Consider the following 22,316-nt stretch of genomic DNA (forward strand, 5'->3'; position numbering starts at 1 on the left):
TTGCATGTTTGAAGTTTTTGTATGTTGACCTTCTGAGTGGGAATACCTTTTTAGAGTTGTTATTATCTGCTAATGCAAATTCCTTTTTTGGAAACAAAACAAAACAAATCCCTCATCTAGTTCTTATGAACTAAAACAAGTGAATAATGTAACACATTTCATTATTTTGTGCTTCTGTTATGATATCATTTTTAGTTGCATGTTTGAAGTTTTTGTATGTTGACCTTCTGAGTGGGAATACCTTTTTAGAGTTGTTATTATCTGCTAATGCAAATTCCTTTTTTGGAAACAAAACAAAACAAATCCCTCATCTAGTTCTTATGAACTAAAACAAGTGAATAATGTAACACATTTCATTATTTTGTGCTTCTGTTATGATATCATTTTTAGTCCTAGTACCACAAGCAATATAGAGCTTCTCTCTTTCATTGTTATGGAGCATGGGAGCACAATGCCACTGCCTACCCTTCTTTACTACCATTGATATGTAAGCATGAGGCATATTTGTCCCATCATCTGATGATTCCTGGTTATGTGTCGACATAGGTCACTCAATTTCTTTTATCTATCTACTATGGTGGTTAAGGATTGCAAAATTGTGAAGTCAGTTCCTGATTTTCTTTTAGATTTGTAGAATGTAAAATGAAATGCAACTGGTGACGTCGTATCTGATACATCTTCAAAAGAAAGGAGAAGATAATAGATTTAATCAACAACAAAATATAGAACAAAGAGAAAGAAAAAATGTATGATAGATGGCGGCAACCTTAATATCAAAGAGGGTGGTTGATGGAAGGCTGAGAGCTAAGTTCCATGGAAACAGGTACGAGTACTAGTACGAGCACAGGTACGGGACATGAATAATCTGTAAGAGGTAGAGTATGAGGACCCTGCTACATATATGTCTGTATATGTATATTTATATGTCATAAAATTGGTAACTTACATGATGAGATCAATATTCATCTCATGTTATGGCATTTATAATCCGTAACATTTTTATGTTTCTATTTATGTAGATTATAAATTGGAAACGGCTCGTTTTTAAACTAGATATCCAAATGACCCTTTAAAATCATAGTTCTTAACTGGGTATGCACTGAAATGAACATGACCCATGTCCATTAATTTTCAAAAAGTTAATGTCCAGTGTAGGATATACGTCCAATAAATGTATGATGAGTGTTTTGAATTAAAACATGTATTATATAATTGATGATAAATAGGCTTTCTACATATGCATCGTCCAAAACAACTATTTTTATCAGCTGTAGCAAGGAAACAAGCTTCATGATAACAAAAAAAAGGAAGAAATAAGTACGGCCTACATACTATACTCTATGGATAAAGAAATAAAGGATCAAATTGATAAAGAAAGCACCGTAAAAAGTGTCCATGAAGTTTGGGTGTGCGGGTACAGGCACGGGTATGGCTTCAGATAGAAGTTCCCAGGTAACATAGGCTAGTAACGTGTCCCTAAATTATTAATGAAAGGTTGGCATAGGCATGCAATTCTTGCTCTCATGTAATCCACACAATTTTTTAATTAAAATCTACTCCCAGTTCACTACAGCCAATAAAAATGATACATATGCAATGTATTCACTTACTCAGAAACCACAAGGTTATAAAACAAAATATACAAATTGCATGAGAAATATGCAAAGTTAATAATCAACTATATGGATGTCCATATGCTAAAACCCCCTTTTATTTTTGGTCAAATGCATTATTCTTGTGTTCCTAATATCTACTTATGTTGATGAGCCAACATATCAATAATATAAGGTCCACTCGTCTGATTCTTTTCCCATATTTCCATTGGAAAACCTTTAGGCATTGCTGGGGCCTCTTATATTCCTACTGTACAAGCAGCTTTACCTCGCCTGCTAGGCGCTGCTGCTCCACCTGGACCTGGTGCTCAAGAGAATCGTCGCCAATGCCTTAAGGTAATTGTACTTCCTGTGCCCTATTGTATGGTCCTTGTTGATTCTGATAGAGAATTTAACTGGTCTTTAGGTTCTTCGCTTATGGCTTGAAAGGAAGATTCTTCCTCAATCGGTTCTTCGCCGTTATATGGATGACATTGTGGTTGCAAATGATGACATGAATGCTGGACTTTTGCTAAGGCGCCCATCACGAGCTGAACGTTCTATTGATGATCCCATAAGAGATATGGGAGACATGCTTGTAGATGAGTATGGAAGGTAACTTATTCTACATGATTTATTTATTTATTTCTTAGCTTCATGTACATTGTCATTCCCTTGCAGTGAAAGAGGTAGTTCATAAGTATGCAATCTTACAGCTCTGAGGGTACATCATTAACATTTATATCTCATGATATTTTCTACCTGATGCTATTGTTATGTCTACCTACTATCCAGCTAGGCTTTTTCAATTTGGGGAATCCCTCTCTTACTTGTAGGTTCCTTGTTTGAGAAAATTGCACAGGCGCATAACGAGTTTATGACTGTTTTACTGAGCTATAAAACTTGGTCCATACTTCTCAGGAGAGTTATTGTCTTGGAGTTCTTTTAAGGAGGTCATATTTCTGTATGGGGAAGGGCTTAGATGATGATATTAATAATTACTCCTTTTTCTCACAAAACTGCTGCAGTTTTCTTAATATATTTTATCTCACTATGAATTGCCCTTAGAAATCTAGTCCCCTGACTTGATTTCTACATATTTTTAAAGTATTAATCTTAGCTTTCTGGCACCATTTTAATATATTTGTTCTATTCTCTCAGCAATACAACTTTTCAGCTACCTGGATTATTCCCTCATGTTTTTGAAGATGAAGATGATCTTTCCAACGATCTATGTGTGGATAATGGGAATCAATCACTGGTCGAAGCTGGCAATGCTCTGGAAGAGTCGGATACATTTAATGTAACTCTAAGTGACAAATGCCATTGTGTGTTAAAGGATGTGGATGGTGAACTTGAAATGGAAGATGTCCCTGCAACTCCAAAAGACGAGAAAGTAGCACAAGAAAACAATACCCTTAAGTTGGATTGTCAGCATCAACATCTCAGTCAAGCATTGGAGATGAAGTCAAGCAACCAATATGTTTTTCCTCCATTGCCATCGGATCCTCCACCGCTAACAAATTCTCCACCTCCACCACTACCTTTAGATTCTCCACCACCACCACCTCCGTTGCCTCCTTCTCCCCCTCCCCTTCCACCTCCATCATCACCTTTGCCACCTCCACCACCATCACAACCACCCCTTCCACCATTCCCACCTCCAGCAGTACTGCCTCTTCCATCTCTTCTAAATCCACCTTTACCACCTACATCCCCACCACCTTCATTGTACCTTCCTCCTGCTCATGACTACTGCAGAAGCCATAGTGTAAGTTGTGCTAGTTTTTTATTGATCAAGTGGATATCACTTTTTCTTTCTGATCTTGATCTTGGTGCAGGACTACCAACGAGGGGAGACCAACCCAAATGCTGGTTTCCAGGCACATAGTAATGCTGCTGTTAACAGTGATGTGGTTTTTCAGCAGCAGGCCAACTTTGCGAGAACTGGAAACTGCAATGGACAACCTATGTCTGGATGTACCTCCACAAGACCATTTGAGTATGGAAACAATGATATATATTCAACTCCTCATGCTTCCAATGTCAGCCATCAATTTCAAATGGGCAGTGGATCTTTCCATCAGAGACCTTACTCTTCCTTGCCCCCTGTGCAGACACCTTCAAGCCATCTAATTGCAGCTGCAAAACCACCCGAAAATCATTTTTCATATGCAAAACCTACGAATCAGCAGAATATGCAGCAGTCATATATTCCATATAGCCTATCATCCCATCCTAATGGCCACAGGCAATATGCTTCTGATGAACCGAGGAGGATTCATCCTTCTGAAGTCTGTCCAGATAATCAGCATAATGCATGGTTTGCTGGAGGAAGAGGATCATCATGCTCGAGTTCATCTTTTGTGCAGGAGGGTATGTTTTATATGTTTACAAAATAAACACATACCATTCCTTCTGTACGTGTTACATTTGGACCTTGTAACTGAGTGTGAAAATGTTCCCATGGACAATCATGCAATGTTTGGCACGATATATCTTTATTTTCCAACATGTTTGTTGTGTTGGCCTTTTCTTCTGCTTGTTCTGTACCGTTTTCATTACATGTAAAAGAAAAGGAGAAGTATAAAACTGAAGATTTACAAACATTGCCAATTGCTTTTGTGATGGATGGAATTTTTTGGCAGGGATGCTAAGGTCAAATATGGAAAGGCCATCCTCTCGTTCAATGGCTTTTCAGCATTCAATGCATGCTCCTGCACGATCTAGAACTTTGGCTCCTGGTATTCTTAACTTAATACATGGGAACATCTTCTTTTGTAGCTTCTTATTATGTGTTTTTGAGATTTTAATTTTTTCCCTCTTCTTTCCGTGCTTCTCCAGGTCGGGGTTATCCTCAAGCCGCACCATGCAGGCCTGATGATCCTTCTTTTAATCGTTGGAGGCCATCTTAAAGTTATTTTTGTAAATATTGGCTTGGAGCTATGGTGAAGACAATATCCTATGTCTTCTGTTTCTGAATATATCTTCTTTGGTATTCATTAATATCTTCCTTGTAGGTAATATATGTTATACCTCCAAATTGGTCTACTGAACCTTTCATGTTCGTTATCTAATTTCAGCTTTGTTTTATGATGCGGAAGTTGAAGACTTCAGATTTTATATTCACGGGGTCTTATGCTCCTGTATGACTTACAACTGTGCAGTTTCCATTAAAGGCGGTGATGATATCTGGCTAAGTCTTTTGGCAGGAGTTTGTACATTGTAATTTTTTTTGTCTTCACAACTGCTTTTAGCAGATTAATCACTGCTTAATGTAATCCCATGCTATTTATACCAAGAGAAAGGACGTACGAAACATTGTACTTCTTTGAGCCAAATACAATCTGATTACTGTTGCATCCTTTTAGTTTTCATTTATCTGAATAAATTACTTATATGCCTCAATGCATTTTAAATGTTAAAAAACTGAGTTTCATAGCCCTTGACTGAATTTTTAACACAAATCATTGAGAGATGATGCAGTTGAGTTTCATTTATTATAGGTAGTTGAATAAAGACCTGCCGGGGCTGTCCAAACATGGTTTAAGGATGAGTTGTCATTTTCTTCTCTATTTATTTTATCGTTCCATCTCCAATTGTTGCTTTTCAGCAGCTGGACGTGTTGAGGTAACTTTCTGACTACAGGCTACTACGTAACATATCTCTTAATTTCTTTTATACACATTTACAAATAAGGAGGGAGTTATTTGCTACAATGTTCTAGGAGGATTTGAGTTAAAACCCTCCTGTAGACACTATTTGGATGTGGATAGCGTGATGACATTATAGCTGAGGATACACATTGCCGATTTTTATCTTAACTGGAAAAGGCTGTGGGAGGTTACTTACATATAGGATGTCTCATGCTCTATAACATGTTAAATAAGTTAGGTTCTTGTCTGTCAAAATTAATTATAAAGGACGTAGACATGCATTTTGCACGCAGATATCCATGTGCATGTGTTTATGAATGTCGTCTAGAATCTAGTTGATATGTAAAGATGTATCTGTACGCATGCATGGAGTCGTATAAATATATGTGCATCATACATTTTCTAGAATTTATGATAACTTGATATGTATGGTTGTGGTGTGTTGGTCATATTGAATTAAATTCCTGTTTGTGAGAATTTTTCACATATAAACTTGTAGAGCAGCTCCTTTTCCCCCTTTAACTAGCCGTCATATGTTGTATGTCAATATGTGGTTTCATGGACCAGCATATTTTCCCCCCCATGGATAGGGATTATTCCCAGATTTTCTCCATAGGATTGTGAATTCTCACGAAGATACATATACATATAAATAACGCCCTGTCCTCTAAACAAATACCACCACAAAGCTACCTAGCCCATCACTCGCCCACACGCGTGTGCTGACAAAACAAATGGAGATGTTATGCATATCCTTATTGACTGCTAAGTTTTATAGTATTATATGAGTTTACAGGAATCTGTGTGCAATTTAGGCTTTTAGTACACGTGCCATTGTTTTATTGATGATGCATATAGTGCTCTTTGGATGTGTGTGGATGAGTGAAAATACTTGTGCTGGCCTGGGTTAGCGGGTTTGCACAAGAATGGTTTAATGAATTATAAAAGTACTTTGGTGGTAGAATTAGCAGGTAGTTAATGCAAAAAATGATGTCTGCCTTCAGATGTAATCTAAAGTACAGTTGCACGTAGATTGGAAAGGCAACCTGAAGAAGGGAAAATGAACAAATAATGGAAGAAAGAGTATTTTCCTTTGGAACATTGGTACTTCAAATTGGAATCTGATCTGATCATCATCAGATAACGGAAGGATTTGGACAAGAACGGTTTACAGAGTCATAGAAGTACTGTGTCGGTAGAATTGGCATGTACTTAATTCAAAAAATGATGTCCTCCAACAGAGTTAAACATTTCTAAAGTGCAAGTTTGCACGTAAACTGAAAAGGCTTCCTGAAGATAAGGGAAAATGAATAAATAATGGAAGAAAGAGGATTTTCCTTTGGAGCATTGATACCTCAAATTGGAGATTGATCTGATCATCATCAGATAATCGGGTTACATGATTGTCTGGTATTTGGTGGATGCATGGTAAATGCTATACTTCTGGTGTATCCTAAAAGTTTTAGTAACATACTATATACATTGGTAGGGTTATCCAGGGCGAAAAGTTATAATGTATAAACATGGTCTTCAAGGTTCAATTTGATTTATAGATGCATGTATAAATTTGTCCTCTTTTCTGAGTAAAACTAAAATAATTCTAGTGTAACTGTTTATTTAATTGTCATGAAGATTTTTTTGAGAACCTCCAAGTTATGTTGTTTCCCTTAACCCTTCTACTGTTAATAATTGACATCATATATTACGGACGTCACAGATAGTTATGATATATGTACATGTTATGCATGTAAATTTTGTGGGTAAATGTATGTGTGTATGTTGAACTGTTGTATACGAGGCTGGTCTCACACTGTGGTACACAACAAAGGCATCTAATGGCCTAGCCCTTGACTAGAGTGTCAATATTTCTTTATTTCTGTTAGAGATACAAATATGTTTGTGTTAATGTGTATGTAGTAGTTTATATACAATGCTTATTTTCGTATCTATCTTGTATGTGCATAAGTGAGAAGCATGGATTCAAACATAGATTCCTTAAAAGGGTGTACATGATGCAATAATATGAGAACAGAATATGTTAACATGCAACCATAGACATGTCTGAGTATTCAAAAGTTCAAACACTCTTCAAATGTCTCACTTCTTATAGTGGAACATATCTTAACTTATTATAGTTTTGTACTAGTCATTGATGATAAAATTCCAAGTATGGTATAATTTGTGATTTATCAACAAAAGTTAATTAAATATTTCAAACAAGTGACATGAACAAATAACAATGACAACAACAAAGCCTTCATCCCAAATTATTTCGGGTCAGCTTGATGGGTCTGAATTCTTCCATTCAGTTTTGTGCAAGGCTCTCTCCTCCATCAAGTTAACCACTATCATATGATTTATACCATTCTTAATTGCTTGCAACTAAGTTCTCTTAGGCTTAGCATTAGTCTTCCTTTTTCAATTCATTATAATCTTATGTCAATTTCTAATCAGTCTTTTTTGTGCCGCCATTGCATGTGGCTAAACCATCTCAATCAGCTCTCTTATTTTATTCTCAATGGGAGCAACCTAATCTCCTATGAGTGCTCCATTTACCCTATCTATTAGTGTATATCCTCACAAGCCCACCATGACCTTCTCATTTCTGCTACTTCTTTTCGTACATGGGGCTTGTCAATTATCCAGCATTCTGATCCAAAAAGTATCGTTGGTCTTATATTGTCCAGTAAAATGTTCCCTTCAATTTCTTAGGTTTTCTACGAGATCATGTGGAACTCCTGAAGGGCTGCTTTATTGTAGTCATCCTGATTTGGTTCTAGCCATCCTGATTTGGTTCGATAAACCATGCCATCCTCAACTCACCATCTTGATGAATGTTTGAAACTCGTGAAAGTGATACGTCCTAGACATTTCTTGACTGGAATATCTACTATTCACTGATTATCACAGTTTTACAAAAATTACATTTGAGATATTCAGTTTTTGTTCTACTAATCGTAAATCTTTTAGATTTGAGTATTTCTCTCCACATTTCTAGTTTAGAAATTATCTTTTTCCTGGTCCACTCAACTAATATTATATTAACAGTTACAGTTATGAGCATGCACTATGGGACTTCTTGAATTTCTCTAATAAGTTGGTGCATAACTAGTGCAAAAAGAGAAAGGCATAAAGCCGATGGATAAATATGTGATAATTAGCAATAATTTTGTCTTTACTTCATTTGTACTCGTATTAGAAATAATTTTGTCTTTACTCCATTTGTTCTTGTACTAGTTGTTACTCTTATCATAGATATCTTTAATCATAAACAATATACTTACTAGTACTTATTTAGTTCTTTTTCCTAAAACCTACTACATTGTTTCCCTGAACCCTATCATAAGCTTTTCATTGATCAAAGAAAATTATATGTAGATATTTTCTTTTCTCCATGTATCTCTCCGTAAATTATCTTGTGCTTAAGAATTGTCTATGTGGTCAAGTGTCTAAGTGCTGGTGTCAGAAGCATCAGTGTGTCCGACATAAGACTTCATGATAGAAGTACTGTTGCTGAATAGATATTTGTGTCTGAGTGTGCATTTCTGTGTGGTGTATTTGTGTGTGTTTGTGTGTTTATGAATGTATGTATATTTATATGTACCTATAAGTGGAGAGGGACCTGGCTACTTTGTAATGGATGTGGATGCTTCCTTTCACATGAAATTTATCATCTTTGAAGATTTAGTATGGTGAAGTTAATTTCAACATTTTGAGCTTAATTACTCAAGCATGAAATCCAACAGATGGCCAAAGTAGTAGGTAGCTTAATAGCCTTAAACTATGGTTTAAAGCTCACAAGTTGAGAATCCAAGACTTTAATTATGATCGGAACCGTAGTTGCAAGCCCAGTTTGTTCCGATTCATTGGATGGGTACGGGAACGTGGTACGCCACTCATTAGGAATCCGGTACGAGGGGGTAGGCTTATATGGTACGCTAGGTAATGTGGTACGCCTTAGGTCCGGTTCTTAAATGCTAGTTGATATCAGTAATGGTAAAAGAACATTGAGAATCATGTTGCAATTAAGATATGCATACTTTATTTGCATCATCTCCCACTTTTTTTGTCGTTTATTCTTTTAAAAAGAGTTATTTTTTTTTCAAAATTTTAACTAGTTTGAATTCTAGATCGGGTTGCTGGAGTTGGTGAATCAGGTCATGTTCCACTCGAATCTGGGACGATTGAACCCGGGTCGCGGCATACCACGTTCCCGACTTCCATGAACTGAACACTTCAAACTGCTTTGACACAATTTTTGGGTTTGAATTATGCACTACTTTCGGCTGTTTCTTTCATGACCACTAAATGCTAGCTAATTTTTTTTAAAAATTAACTAAATGTTGGTTTTTAGCACTCCAAATGATGTAGGTTACCTGTGTGTGTATAGTTTTCTTTATGTACTATGTATATATGTATGTAACTATGTATTAACTAATAGATGAGGATATGGGATCTTGTATGCCCTGCAAGGAAATTTCTGCTTTGGAGGTCCAAGGCTCTAGTTTCTTTAACCCAATGTTCACGTTGTTCTCCATTATCTCCAGTCCTTCAAAGTGGTAGTTGTACAACAAATGAGATCCTTGGGAAAAATTGTCAAATTACACTTCATTTTATATGCCACTATGTCATGGAGGTTGGCACGGCATGAATGGTGGTTGGTCATTGGTATGAACATTATCGTTTTTGAGGTGTTGAAGGAAGTAAACTTCTTCTACAATAGCTGTATCCATAATTCCCCGTTCGTCTTGCTACACATACACATATAATACAATATAACAATATTATAGATACTGCTGTTGTAATGCTAGGAATGTATAATATAATATAAATATTATGTAATGTACGCTGCCTGTGTTATTATTGTAGTACTTTAATTAAATAGTCTTATCTTGTTGGTGAAGTATCATATACCGCATGAACACTACTATGTTTAACCCTTCCCTACCTGTCTAACAATATACTATATTATATATATATATACTATATATATATATATATATATATGTTTTGTTGATTTATTACATGATGAATATATTGAAAGAAACTGAAGTAATACCCTATTCTTTTGACGGAGGAGCTTTCTCCAGTTCGCTTTTCTGTACATCCCTATATTTTTCAGTTGAGCGATTAACATTTTTTAGCTTATTGTGATTTGCGTGTCTTTGCATGTTCTTGAAACAGCTGTGTTCTAAGATAGTATATATAGAAGAAGTAATTAAAGTGGCAGTTCTATGTGATGATGTGGTCACGGTGATAGGAATATTTTGGATCACCTCTATCGCACCTTTAAGCAACGTGATGATGTGGTCACGGTGATAGGAATATTTTGGATCACCTCTATCGCACCTTTAAGCAACGTAAAATAGAATGCATGATCTATACAGTGAGCATTCACTGGCATACAGATTACTTGTGCTTCCCAGTACTTGTAAGGGATTCCAACATGATGGCATCTACCTGCATACCTAGTTTTAGGTTAACTACATTGTAGGGGGTTGCATCTTTTAACCGTTTTCTGTGCAAACACACATATATACATTTATCTATGTGCTTGGGTACATGTGTTTAAATCTGTACACTTATAGACCTATTGTCAAATCTGGATCAATTTAGACAAATGTAGCATTGGTATCAAACTCTTATTGGTGTCAACAGGTTGAGTTCGAGAAGAGAAGTAATTCTGCATCACACAATGCATCAGAGTTGGGAAGCATGAGAACTCCACTGTTCCCTTGGCTATTTAGAGACAATTAAGTCCGCTTTTTTTTTTGGGCATAGCTGAGCTATCTTGGACTTTGACTGGAGACAATCGGCCTAGGGCAAGGCTTTTTCATTGACATACTAGAATTATTCCGCAATTATACAGTGCAGTCAAACTAACTTCTATATGAGGTTCTGGAGGTATAAATATTTGTCATTCAGATATCATACGATTGCAGGTGTTTTTTTCCTTTTATTTCTTTCTTGTGAATTTGAGAATCACCCTCCAGAATACTCAGATTGTTTTTGAACAATTTGCAAAGTCATCGTCTTCTCTACATCATTTTATGCTGCAAAAGATTCAAACCCTATTGGATGCAATTTTTCCCCTTTATTCTTTAAAAATGGTGATATCAGTGAACTTTTTCTTTAATTCCGTTCGGATCAGAGAGAATTTGTTCAGAATTATGACTTCGAACTTCATAATTGTATTCCAGGCTGGGCACAACATCCTTAAAACATCCATTTCAGATGTTGCCTAATTTCAAATAAAGCTTTTGCACATTTTTGTTCATCCATGGGGAGGATCTATATACACACATAAACATAGGGATCTATTATCCTGATCATGTATTGTGTGTATATGCATGTCTGTATGTGTGTATGTATATGCATGCCAAGTCTGTGTTTGTGTAGGAAAATGCTCCGTTAGTAGCAGACTTATGATGCAGTTTTCTGTGGACTCCAAAGTGGGCCATCCTATGCATGACTCATATCTTTCATTCTTGATCTACATACCTAGTTTTAGCTTAAAAATGAAAAATTAAATTTCTACAGAACTATTTATCCACTTGCTGGAAGATATCTTTCCTCTATGGAAAAAATACAATCTTCTTTTAAGATGCATGGGAAAAGTTTAAATTGTTTGATTTTTCATTCTTAGGCTAATTTACATTGGATCAGGATGAACCGTGTTGATCACCATGGAATGATACCCTACAATGTAGTTAGTCTGGCAACTTTTTTGGGAACCAGTTCTCATAGGAGGACTGCCTCTACGTGTTTCTCTGTTTCTCTGTGTGCGCGTGTAAATGAATTGTGAATTTCATACAGTAGCAACTCTCTTATCTTATTCTTTCCTTTTTGTTACCTTTTTACTAAAACTCCATGTGGACTACTCTCTAATCTGAAAGCTGCATTTATCACTCTGAATGATTGATGCAGGTCAGCAAAAAGTAGTCTACCTTATGTCTGAAGTCTTTATTAGTGGGCCCTTGTTGAGATATACATTTTAATTATCCTATAGTGGATATTGGAGATCTGGTTACCCAGAGTACACAATAAAAAGAGATGTATTGGACAATCATGGGGAGGACACTGGCGTAGTAATCTATGAGGAAATGAGCTTGGCTTTTTATGTGTGTTTTTCATTGAGAGGTTAGTGGGTGCACAGTTGTAGTATAGTCAAGGTAACTGCCTTTATCTGCCTTACTGTTCAATTTAATTGTGAACTTATTAAGTTATTTTCTTGATTCATCATTTTGTTTTATGTTATATTCCTCCCTTTTATTACTAATTTTATCTGCCTTTCATTGCTCAGGTTTTTACTTTACTAGTATAACATTACTTTGATTATGAGCCTTGCTGTCTCATTTGAGAATGTTCTTTGACTGAAACTTCTACTCTGATTTTCACTGATAAGTTCAGTCCAAGGATAACATTTCTTGTAAGTTTCTTGTTTAAGTAACTCTTCTTTTTCAGTTATTTGTTTGCAAGTGCGTAGCTTCTAGTAAAAAAAAAAATCAGTTGTATTACTCTTTGAACATCAAACTGTTGGATAATTTCTGTGGTGACTTAATTAAATCATTTTTTTATTTGTTGTTGTTAAAGAAGTTTTCTACGTTATTTTAACATGAAGATCATTATATGGACAACTTCATCTCATAGCCTATTAACTACAAATACTTTCCTTTTGCTTTCATAAGCATGTACATAATATTAAAATATTATATAAGTTCAAAAAAATTAAACTATGAGTTTTCTTATAAAGGAAGTAATATCTTGTACAAGGTAAGTGTTGTGTAAGAGACTGCTGAATTTTGAGGTTCAGTCCATACCAATGTTACCAGAAATGTGAATTTATGTGGTACAAAATGAAATTGGGTGTGTAGATTGTTATTGCTCAGATCCTCAGGATGTAGTGCATTGGGGATATCTCCATTGACAGTCCGAACAAGTTGGGACCTAGCAAAAGTTATAATAACTATGATGTTTGTATAGCAGGTTTTGTCCATATGCCTTGTATTAGTGCATAGAGCCTTAGCAAGAACAATAATGGTTATTGTTCACGATTCATATGCCTTGTATTAATGTGCATAGAGCCTTAGCAAGAACAATAATGGTTATTATTCACGATTCTGTGGTAGGGCTAGGAGAAGTGGAGAATTGAATTGTATTTTCAGTCTAGGACTATTGAGTTTTGGATTACACTACAATTTGGGTTCTTAGACAGTTTGAAGGTAGATTATTTTGGATTGAACTAGATTTGGAAAATTTTGTTTAATTAATTAAACTATTATATTAAATAACTATTATTAATAGCATAGTTGTTATTTGATTAGTAAATTTTTATTCGATAAATTATTAAGTTAATTTTAAATTTATTATTAAATTATTATTATTGCTTTATACAGTTAAATATATAAATATAATACCATAATAATGCAACAATGAAGATTGGAAATTAATGTTTGATCACAAATGAAATAATTTATAGTTTGATAGATAACTAGATCACTTGAGAGCTATTTGTTCCTTCATTCCACATTTTTTCGCTAGATGCATGTTCTCATCTGTTGTGTTTGTTGTAACTGTAAGTCATCCTCATTGAAGTCAACACTGAGAGGAGCAACGTAGCATGGTGGATTACAAGGAAGGTAGAAGCCCGGAAGGTAACATAATCATCAATTGACCCTTCTAGTCACAGAAAATTATACAAATCCACACATGTAAAGACCATCTTCTTTTGTGTGTCATAAAATCAGGAGGTTGAGTTTTAAAAATAGTGAGCATAATTTAAAGCTCTGAAGACACAAACAATACAGTTTTTGGGAGATGAGTGGTAATAAGCTCATAGGCTTAACATCATTCTACTTCCATCATCAAACTTTCTAGGTTCATGTTCACATCCCCAAATTCCACCACTTCTGTACGATGTTGTCCACCACTACAGACAGGCATACAAGTCGAGGATGTTCAGTGCTACTTGGAGGCAGCATATCTTTAAGTTTAGCACCCGAGACTCCAGAACCCACCTTCTCATTTTATTAGCTATGCAGGTAGGAACATGTAGAGTTACACCTTATCTGCTTTGCAATGCTGTTTAAGTTGATGCTACCAAGGAACATCACCCCAATATATCTGTTTAAGTTCATGCTGTTTAAGTGGCCAAAATTTATGCTTGCTCATCTCATGTATTGTCTGTAAGCTCCCCACCAACTATTTTTCTTCGCCCTTTTCTAAAACTTGTTTAGAGCATCTGGCTTTTAAGCTTTAGGTAACAAGTAGTATTTATTTTGAGGAGTGTCGGGGTATAATTTTTTGCACAGTGAAAGTTTCTGCTTTTTTTTGTTTGTCAAACTACCAATGGAAAGTTTGTCGATGAGTGGTGATTTTCTTGAGTCAAGAGCAATTATTGCAGTGGAGCCTCTTATAAGCGAAGGACTTTCATGGAGGGCTATTATACAATCTAAGTAGGGTTAGGGATTGAAGGGATTTAAACGGGCAAGTAGGTTGCATATGATGGTATAGATGTGCATATTAGCCTGAAGCAGGTCTTCTTGAGGATTGGGCAACATATCTTTTCACCTACCTTCTGCATGTTCTAACCCTGATGTTTTATTCATTTAAAAAGGAATACGTTATGGATATTTATGGAATGTTAATACGCTATACCAGCTGCTGTGATGTATCTGTCCCTCACGGGAAGTTGAGAACAGAGCACACTCAAGGTGAATACAAATCAGCTTAGGGGGTATGTATATTTATTAATATGTATATTTATTAGAATACCTTACTATTGTAAAAAGAGGTGGAGTCGGTGAAATTTTCTATCCTTGAGCTAAATATTTGAATTTGATTTTCTTTAGCTACTTGTTTTCTTGAAATTCTTATGACTCTGATGCCTTCTCACACAAATGTTGGTAGTATTGGACTGGTGAAAACACGTAGTTCGTCTACTTTATATTTTGTTCCATTTTTCACATTGGTAAGACTTGCTTAGCTTTATGTATGCAGGCACCACCGTGAAATAAAGGTGTTGAGGTTGGTGGGTGTTTGTATTAAGACGCGAGCCATCTTGATGATTTTAGAATTGTTTAAGTTGTCTAAGCATACTAAGGTGGAGATTGGGTCATATTATTTGTCTTAAAGATTCTTTTTTGATTATTTAGCATTAGGATTTTCTTTTCCTTGCCCCTTGGATCATCAGCCCAATGGAAACAAGTTTGACAACATCAGTACCATCTCCAAAATAGTGCGCACCTACGCCTTAATGTTGAACTTCTTATATCGAACTTTAGTGCTTTGTATTAATACAATTTAGTGTGCAATTGAAAATTAAAAGTGAAAAGCCAAAATGCAGGTTTCAAACTAAGGAAACACTGGTCCGCATGATATGACTAGTGTACATGTGATAAAATGAAGTTCCAGCTAAATTCCTAACATTTTTATTTTTCTAATCAAGGGCTTCCTTCTTCCACGCAGTTATTGGCTTGAGCAATCCCTCTGGTTTTGGAGACGACATCGAGGACCTTGTTGATGAATTAATCTCCAATTGTTGCAAATTCGAGGTGCTCGATGATTTCCTGACAGAACCAAGCTTGTTGACTCTGCTCGGATCTCCAAGGGGAGAGGGACTTATGTGACCTGTGTCCCTTGAGAACATCAAAGCTTTTCCTGTCCTGGCAGCAATACTTTCGGCATTCTCTGGCTCTGAAATGATCAGGACCGGATCAGTATCAGCTTTTTGGCGCCGCCTTACTGAGTTCATGTTTCCAGATATCTTGGCTTTGTTGTCTCCAGATATATCAATTGATCCATCATCGGCGAGCCTAGAAGGTTCTGGAAAGTCCTGGACAGCTAGGCTTCTCGCTCTCCGATGGTGATTTGGATGTCGATCAGAGGCTACTACTGGATTTACAGGCAATGCCTTTTGTGGATGATATTTGAGCTTTGACGGAGAGAAGGAACTGAACGGGTCATCGTAAAGCCTGTTGGTAGAATAATTATATATGTTTAGCATGATGAACTTCAATTTTTAACCATGGCATAATATTCGGAGATCCTGGTACATAGCATTAATAGTGCACTAAAAATTTATCATACCCCTTGATGAGGGAGACTTTTAGATTTGTGAATTCTTCCGAGGGTTGATATCTTTTTGTTGACCATTAATGTCATTGATCCGGTTCACTTGAAACTATCTCATTAATAGCAATTAGTATAAATGAAAAGTGAATGCAACAGGTATGGCTTCTTCTAGGTGGCCCCGGGTTCATGACATTAAATATGCACAAAATAGAAATTAGCTGTTGGATTATTAGATTTTGGGATTATTCAATGGTTGCAACCTTTTGGTTAACATTAAATATCATGGATAGTCTCAGCTAGATTCTTTCTCGGCTTGTGGAGATAATTTGATGTAGTGACAGCTAGTGACCAAGCAGAATCAGACGTTTAAAGTATTTAAACATTTAAAGTATTTAAGCAAGAAGAGGGACTAAATTTCTACCGTGAGGTTACTAAACTGATGAGTTAGATATCGCTTTACCCTATTTATTAATCTATTTAGTGCTCAAGTTGCAACAGATCATGAGCTTCGTTGATCCTATTGACTGCATCCTGTTAGATTTTTGAATAATGGTTATAAAATTGAAGATGTGACAAATCAGTTGGTTGATCCGGTTACTATTTAAACCTCCCTCTTCTATTATGGAAGTTATTAATTAATCATAATGGAACCAAGAATTAGTTCATCCAAAATTATGTAAAATGCTCCTGACCTACAATTTTCAACCGTATGATTTTCGATCATCGAAGCTGAATATAAAATCATGACCTGCCATCGAGACTAAGAAAAAGATCATTTCTTCGTTTTATATTGAAAGGTATAGAATGGAAATCTCTAATATTTTCTCTTCTTTTTTTTTTTTGAAAAAAAAGAGAGGGAGACATTGTAGAGGCGAGAACTAAAAGAATGCATAATGGATTCAATGAATAAATTGTACAAGTATTATCAATTATTTCATCACCATTTCCCATGTTTGAAGACCGTAGAATTTGACAAGATCTAAATCACGTTCTTGGTCGATATAAACTTCTTAATCCTTCATTACAGGACACAACTCTTTGTTCTTAATGTTTATTTATTTTTCAACAAATTAACTGTGGATAAATTGTTAAAGGGACATCACAATACGTTAAAAATTAGAAGGGAAAAAAAAAGATTATAGAAAGGCTAAAGGTGGGAGCTTCCTTAATCTTGCCTTAATACTTTTACGATACTACATTGTCCTTTGCTTCATTATGCTGCAAGCACTTGTGATAAAACCATTGAATTTGCACATAATATCCAAAAAAACCAAAACCATAAATTTAAAAAATACCTATTGCTAGCAGATATATTCGCAGCCACAGCCCCCGGAGAAGGTGGATGCTTCGCCGGCAACGGAATCTGCACAGATCTCAAAGCAAACATCTGATGATCTGTTACTAGACCATTCAATTTCTTTATATCAGCCACCTAAAACATATACCAAAAACTAACTATTATAAATTTCTAAATAAATATAAAATCTTTCAATTTTTGTAAGCTATTTGGATTACCTCTACCCCATATTTGATGGCAAGACCAGCGACGGTGTCCATTTTGGACACAATGTGTTGGATATTATTAACATCTGAGTATTGAGAGGTTTGTTGGCTCTCCTCTCTTTTGAGCCTCTCTGCCTGCATTTAAAAAAAAAAAAATTTTGCTAAGAAAGAATTCCAACTTTTGGGAAGGAGAAGACTCAGAAGAGGCCTTTTAGATTCTTAATGCTTGTGTTAATCTCATCCGATAAAACCGAGCAACCGTGAGAGAGGAGGTTGAGGCAAGTTAAGTACAGGCATTTGCATGAGATAAGGAGGTCACAATTCCAGGAGATACGTTTGCAATAAAAATTTCAGGCAGAAATTTTCTTCCTAAATTTAGAAGATAATGTAGGAGTTTCCGACATTATTCATTCCCCCAACAAACTGAACATGAAATACACAAAACACATCATTTGGACCAAAAAAAATAAATAAATAAATTGCAGTACCAAGGTATCAAACAAAAGTTACATATGATCACAACGAATGAGATGACAAAAGTTTTAAGCCGCAGAAAGCAAAAGAAAACTTCTAACATCACCAAAATCTCCATGAGCGATGGTGTAACTCCTCTATATCAGCATGATCCGTTCTCTTTAATTGTGTGTCGCTCTCAATGAGTCGTCTATGCCTTTGATGTAACCTTTTGAAGTTGCAATCGATAAACTTGCCTAACAGAAAATCAAATGGAAATGTGAGGTAACACATTTCGTTCATTCAGATTCAAGTAATTCCAGAAATAGTACTACAAATATGAATTTGAATTTGTATATAACTAATGTGAGATACACTTTATGGTCATTCAGTTGCAAGTAATTTCATAAAAGAGTTCAATAAAAATAAATTTGAATTTTTATAAACCTATGCTTTAAGTAGTCTATTTTTGTTTAGTCACTTTCAGTGAACACTCTTATACCGAAAACATTTATATATCAAATATGGGTTATATATAATTTCCTAAAAGCATACGGATTGAAACAGTAAACTTAATGAAGTCTTGCAATAAGCAAGATTCATTGCATAAAGGCGAAGTTTGGGCCATCTGTATATAGCATACATCATTTTCATCTGGATATTGTGTTACTGATACTTGCAATAATGTTCGTAAATAATCATACCATAGTGTTACTGATAAAATTCCCCCATTGTATGTGAGAATTTATATTACTAAACAATATCTACTCTTTTGCTAAATAACATATATAAGAAAAATGTAAAATGAGATGAAATTCTTATCGTGAGCTTAGCCCAACAGGTTAGTCAATATGATGATCAGTACCGTCCGTTTTGATCTACATATAACATGATCTATATCTGTAGGAATTTGTACATTTTAGATTTTTGAAATCATCATCAACTATTTGCAACCTCTTAAGTTGTGCATAATCATGAAACTAGTTTCACTCGTATTTTATAAGGCTCAAACTAATCTACATCTATGAATATTTAGGTTTGATGATATTTTGAACAAGATGAACAACACCAATTATGGATTTACAGCCGACTAGGCTAGCTTGTGCTACAGGTCTATATAGGTATGCATTGTATATTTATGTGATGTCATATGGTTAGATGGGGTCGTTGATTGAGGTATATTTGTGTATAAGCAAACTGGGATTTGTATATGGTATATGTATGGATATGGGTATATGATACATGTCACGCCCAGGCCCGCAAGCCCATTGACGCGATGTAAGCCTTGAGACCCACTGAGTGCAACACATGGTTTGGCTCAATCCACTGCCAAAATTGACTAGTCAATGTTGCACATGACTCTCAAGACCCATCATTTAAACCCTCTTAAACTCCAATTTTCCGATGTGGACTATTAATGGGGCATCACGCCCATAGGAACATTAATTTGTATGACAAACCTAGTGTGTGTTCAGGTGTGAAGTGTTCTTTTGATCAATATTTTGGAACTAAAATACAGTTCAGTGGGTTCAACATTAATCTAGATTTTTATGTCAGCTGAAACACGACGTCGACGAGAAGAAAAGGAAACACCTCAGAGAATCCAGCAAGAGATCATATTTGAAACACATGCTAAAATGATACAATCTTGCAGGTATCACATTGGAAATAAGAAACAAGCTATTAACAAACAGAAATCATTCTAAGAGTTCTTTTTTTTAAGGGAATAACATTCTAAAAGTTGCAGACTCAGAATTTAACTGATGATAAATAAAGCATATAATAATACCTTACCTTATCGCCGTTGAGTCCTCCTCACCCAATCTAAAATGTGATAGCAATCTTCATCCTGTCTAAAAATCCTGTTTTTAGTTCGATAGGACTTTATCTCATATGTCTCTTGCCTTCCAGATACATTTTTTTCCATTTGAATAGACTCAGGCACCACCACACTTTCCTCATGATAAGCATTGTAAATGAAGTCAAGAATAGTCTCCAAAGGCTGTGAAGCATCAAGCCAATGATAAATATTTTCATTGCGAAACCAAGTCAGTTGCCTCTTTGCAAAATTTCGTGATGCTTTCTGAAACTCAAACAAAAACCCACGAAAGCTAACAGGGCAACTTTTCCCCCCTTCTTGCCTACAACCAAGCAAATACTCCATTGCTTGTCTATACCCAATAGCTCGAGTAGCAGAATTCATATTAGACTGAAGACCTATATCAAGAAGCCACGAAGCTTCAGAAAGAAGACCTTCAGTATCCATCAGCATCTCTTCACATCTCAAATCAATCGCTCTGTAAAGATTAATTCTCGGGCTAGAGAGAAAAAGGCAAATAAAATCATACTCCAATTCCTTCGCCAAATTTTCTTCAATTCCAACATTTGATTCAACTTGGTCACGAAAAGAATCATATGGAACTTCAAAAGCACTAGGAGGTGACCCACTTGACCTAATAACCTCGAGACTTCTTCTCAAGCGATACCAATTATTATATGGGATTGAATAAGCCTTTTCATTTCCAGCCTTAACTACATACTCAACAGCTTCATCCCAATTTCCTCTTTTCATAAACTCTTCAAGCTCAGAGCAAACTTCAGAAGCAACCTCCATCGTTACTTTTGGAACATCGGGTTTCCCATAAACAAACCATCTCAAATATAAGCCAGTGCCTCCTGCAATTATGGGCACTTTGCCTCTTTCAAGTACTTCCTTTGTGGATTTTCTCGCATCCTCAAAGAACTGCCCTGCAGAGTACTCCTCTGAGGGATGCAATATATCGATTAAATGATGAGGAATTTCTTTTCTATCAGAGACGGAAGGCTTGGCTGAGCCAATATCAAGACCACGGTACACTTGAACCGAATCAGCACTGATGATCTCTCCGTTGAGTTTCTTTGCAAGCTCTATTGCGAGCTTGCTCTTTCCTGCTCCGGTTGGACCGGAGATCACAATGACCTTATGCTTGTTTTTACTCGGGTTTGAGATTGAACATGTAGTTGTGGATAGGTATTTTCGAGAAAATGAGAATGTGTGTTTGTGTTTGAAGCTCAATGCAAGTCTCATTCCCCAAGTTGGTAATCTAATTCCTTTGGTTATTAAAGGAAGTGAGGAATGAACATCTGTGGAGAAAAATTAACCATGGAAATAAATCTGTTATTGAGAGTTAAAAAGGAGCGAATATGAATATTTTAGCACCGATGTAAGTATATAACAAATAATTAGTGGGTATTTCAAAAAGAAGTGACATATAAGTTTATTTATTAGTGAGGCATTTCATCAAACAGTTGTTGTGCAACAAATACTACATGCATTGTAAAGAAAAAAAAAGGAGAATGCAGAAGGCTTACCAATTCGCTGGATCATTACTGTACTGTAGTGAACTCTGTAGAGATCATATAATGTTAAAAAAAGGATAATAAAAAAATATAAAAGCAAAAACAACTATAATAAATTATTTGATTGGCCCTTATCCCCACTAGTCACGGGGGATGTTCTATCGAGTAGATTCAGGTCAGAACTTGTAAGCCTAGATTTTATATGAATTTTTTAAAGAATATATTTAGTTAGAAAGAGGAGACAAAATCTAAAACACATATATTTGAATTTTGGAGATGCGGGGTATCGATCCCCGTACCTCTCGCATGCTAAGCGAGCGCTCTACCATCTGAGCTACATCCCCTTTTGCTGTTGTGTATTCACACGTATGTAATACATCATTAATTAATACAAAAATCCACTGTGTTAGACATTCGAAATATATGACACCAGTTCTATATACTAACAAGTAACAACTCACTTGTATAAAGGTTACATTTTTTTCCCGATTATATATCTTGAAATTCAGATAGTAAGTTGAAGAGCAATCGATAAACAGTATGTCCTTCCACACTCTTCACTGGAGTATCAATAGCGCAACATATATTTAGATCATCAGCTATGATATGCATATATGTATAATTAGAGATCTAGCGCTCTGTATGTATGCCAAATTAGCAACACATTGATTAGATCAAGAATAGAAGGAGACACCCCTTA

The 22,316-nt window shown here is 35.7% G+C and overlaps 3 protein-coding genes and 1 non-coding gene across 18 annotated transcripts in view; 1 reads left to right on the forward strand and 3 right to left on the reverse strand.

The window, feature by feature from the left end:
• Positions 1-16,363, forward strand: part of LOC109820416 (ENHANCER OF AG-4 protein 2-like) — a 43,903-nt gene extending 27,540 nt beyond the window's left edge. The window contains exons 6-17 of one of the 14 annotated variants that reach the window (XR_002241855.1): positions 1,837-1,949; positions 2,020-2,207; positions 2,754-3,363; positions 3,434-3,968; positions 4,241-4,336; positions 4,437-4,612; positions 4,760-4,817; positions 5,099-5,222; positions 10,907-11,152; positions 12,176-12,420; positions 12,552-12,677; positions 15,716-16,363. Coding sequence is in view for 2 of the 14 variants with exons in the window: in XM_020386583.1 (XP_020242172.1) it covers positions 1,837-1,949; positions 2,020-2,207; positions 2,754-3,363; positions 3,434-3,968; positions 4,241-4,336; positions 4,437-4,507 (1,613 nt within the window). In the remaining 12 variants the exon portion in view is untranslated. Of the gene's footprint in view, positions 1-1,836; positions 1,950-2,019; positions 2,208-2,753; positions 3,364-3,433; positions 3,969-4,240; positions 4,337-4,436; positions 4,958-5,098; positions 5,223-10,906; positions 11,153-12,175; positions 12,421-12,551; positions 12,678-15,247; positions 15,351-15,715 lie in introns of those variants that run through there. The other 13 variants (XR_002241841.1, XR_002241851.1, XR_002241848.1 and 10 more) reach the window with 13 other exon arrangements.
• LOC109831453 lies at positions 15,687-17,878 on the reverse strand. The gene is made up of 3 exons (XM_020398776.1): positions 17,837-17,878; positions 17,617-17,753; positions 15,687-16,221 (listed from the first exon to the last, which is right to left on the reverse strand). Exons 1-3 carry the CDS (start codon positions 17,876-17,878, stop codon positions 15,687-15,689), a joined length of 714 nt encoding a protein of 237 aa, XP_020254365.1.
• Positions 18,173-21,794, reverse strand: LOC109820462 (tRNA dimethylallyltransferase 9). Of its 2 annotated transcripts, none has more exons than XM_020386611.1 (3): positions 21,629-21,794; positions 20,072-21,400; positions 18,173-18,534 (listed from the first exon to the last, which is right to left on the reverse strand). In XM_020386611.1, exons 1-2 carry the CDS (start codon positions 21,642-21,644, stop codon positions 20,073-20,075), a joined length of 1,344 nt encoding a protein of 447 aa, XP_020242200.1. In that variant the 5' UTR covers positions 21,645-21,794; the 3' UTR covers positions 18,173-18,534; position 20,072. The 2 variants fall into 2 exon arrangements, with proteins under 2 accessions (XP_020242200.1, XP_020242208.1); XM_020386619.1 differs by having other exon boundaries at positions 20,067-21,400.
• Positions 21,888-21,960, reverse strand: TRNAA-AGC. The gene has a single exon. It is a non-coding gene; the product is annotated as a tRNA-Ala (tRNA).

This window comes from Asparagus officinalis, chromosome 1 (genome assembly GCF_001876935.1).
Source record: "Asparagus officinalis chromosome 1, Aspof.V1, whole genome shotgun sequence".
NCBI classification, from domain to species: Eukaryota; Viridiplantae; Streptophyta; class Magnoliopsida; order Asparagales; family Asparagaceae; genus Asparagus; species Asparagus officinalis.

Bases quoted from the DNA above. Each gene is read 5' to 3' on its own strand.
- LOC109831453 (XM_020398776.1), bottom strand. From the start codon at position 17,878: ATGGACACCGTCGCTGGTCTTGCCATCAAATATGGGGTAGAG. The intron at 17,754-17,836 runs GTAATCCAAATA...TATATGTTTTAG, and splicing joins CCATCAAATATGGGGTAGAG to GTGGCTGATATAAAGAAATT. The intron at 16,222-17,616 runs GTATTTTTTAAA...TTCTACCAACAG, and splicing joins AATATATCTGCTAGCAATAG to GCTTTACGATGACCCGTTCA.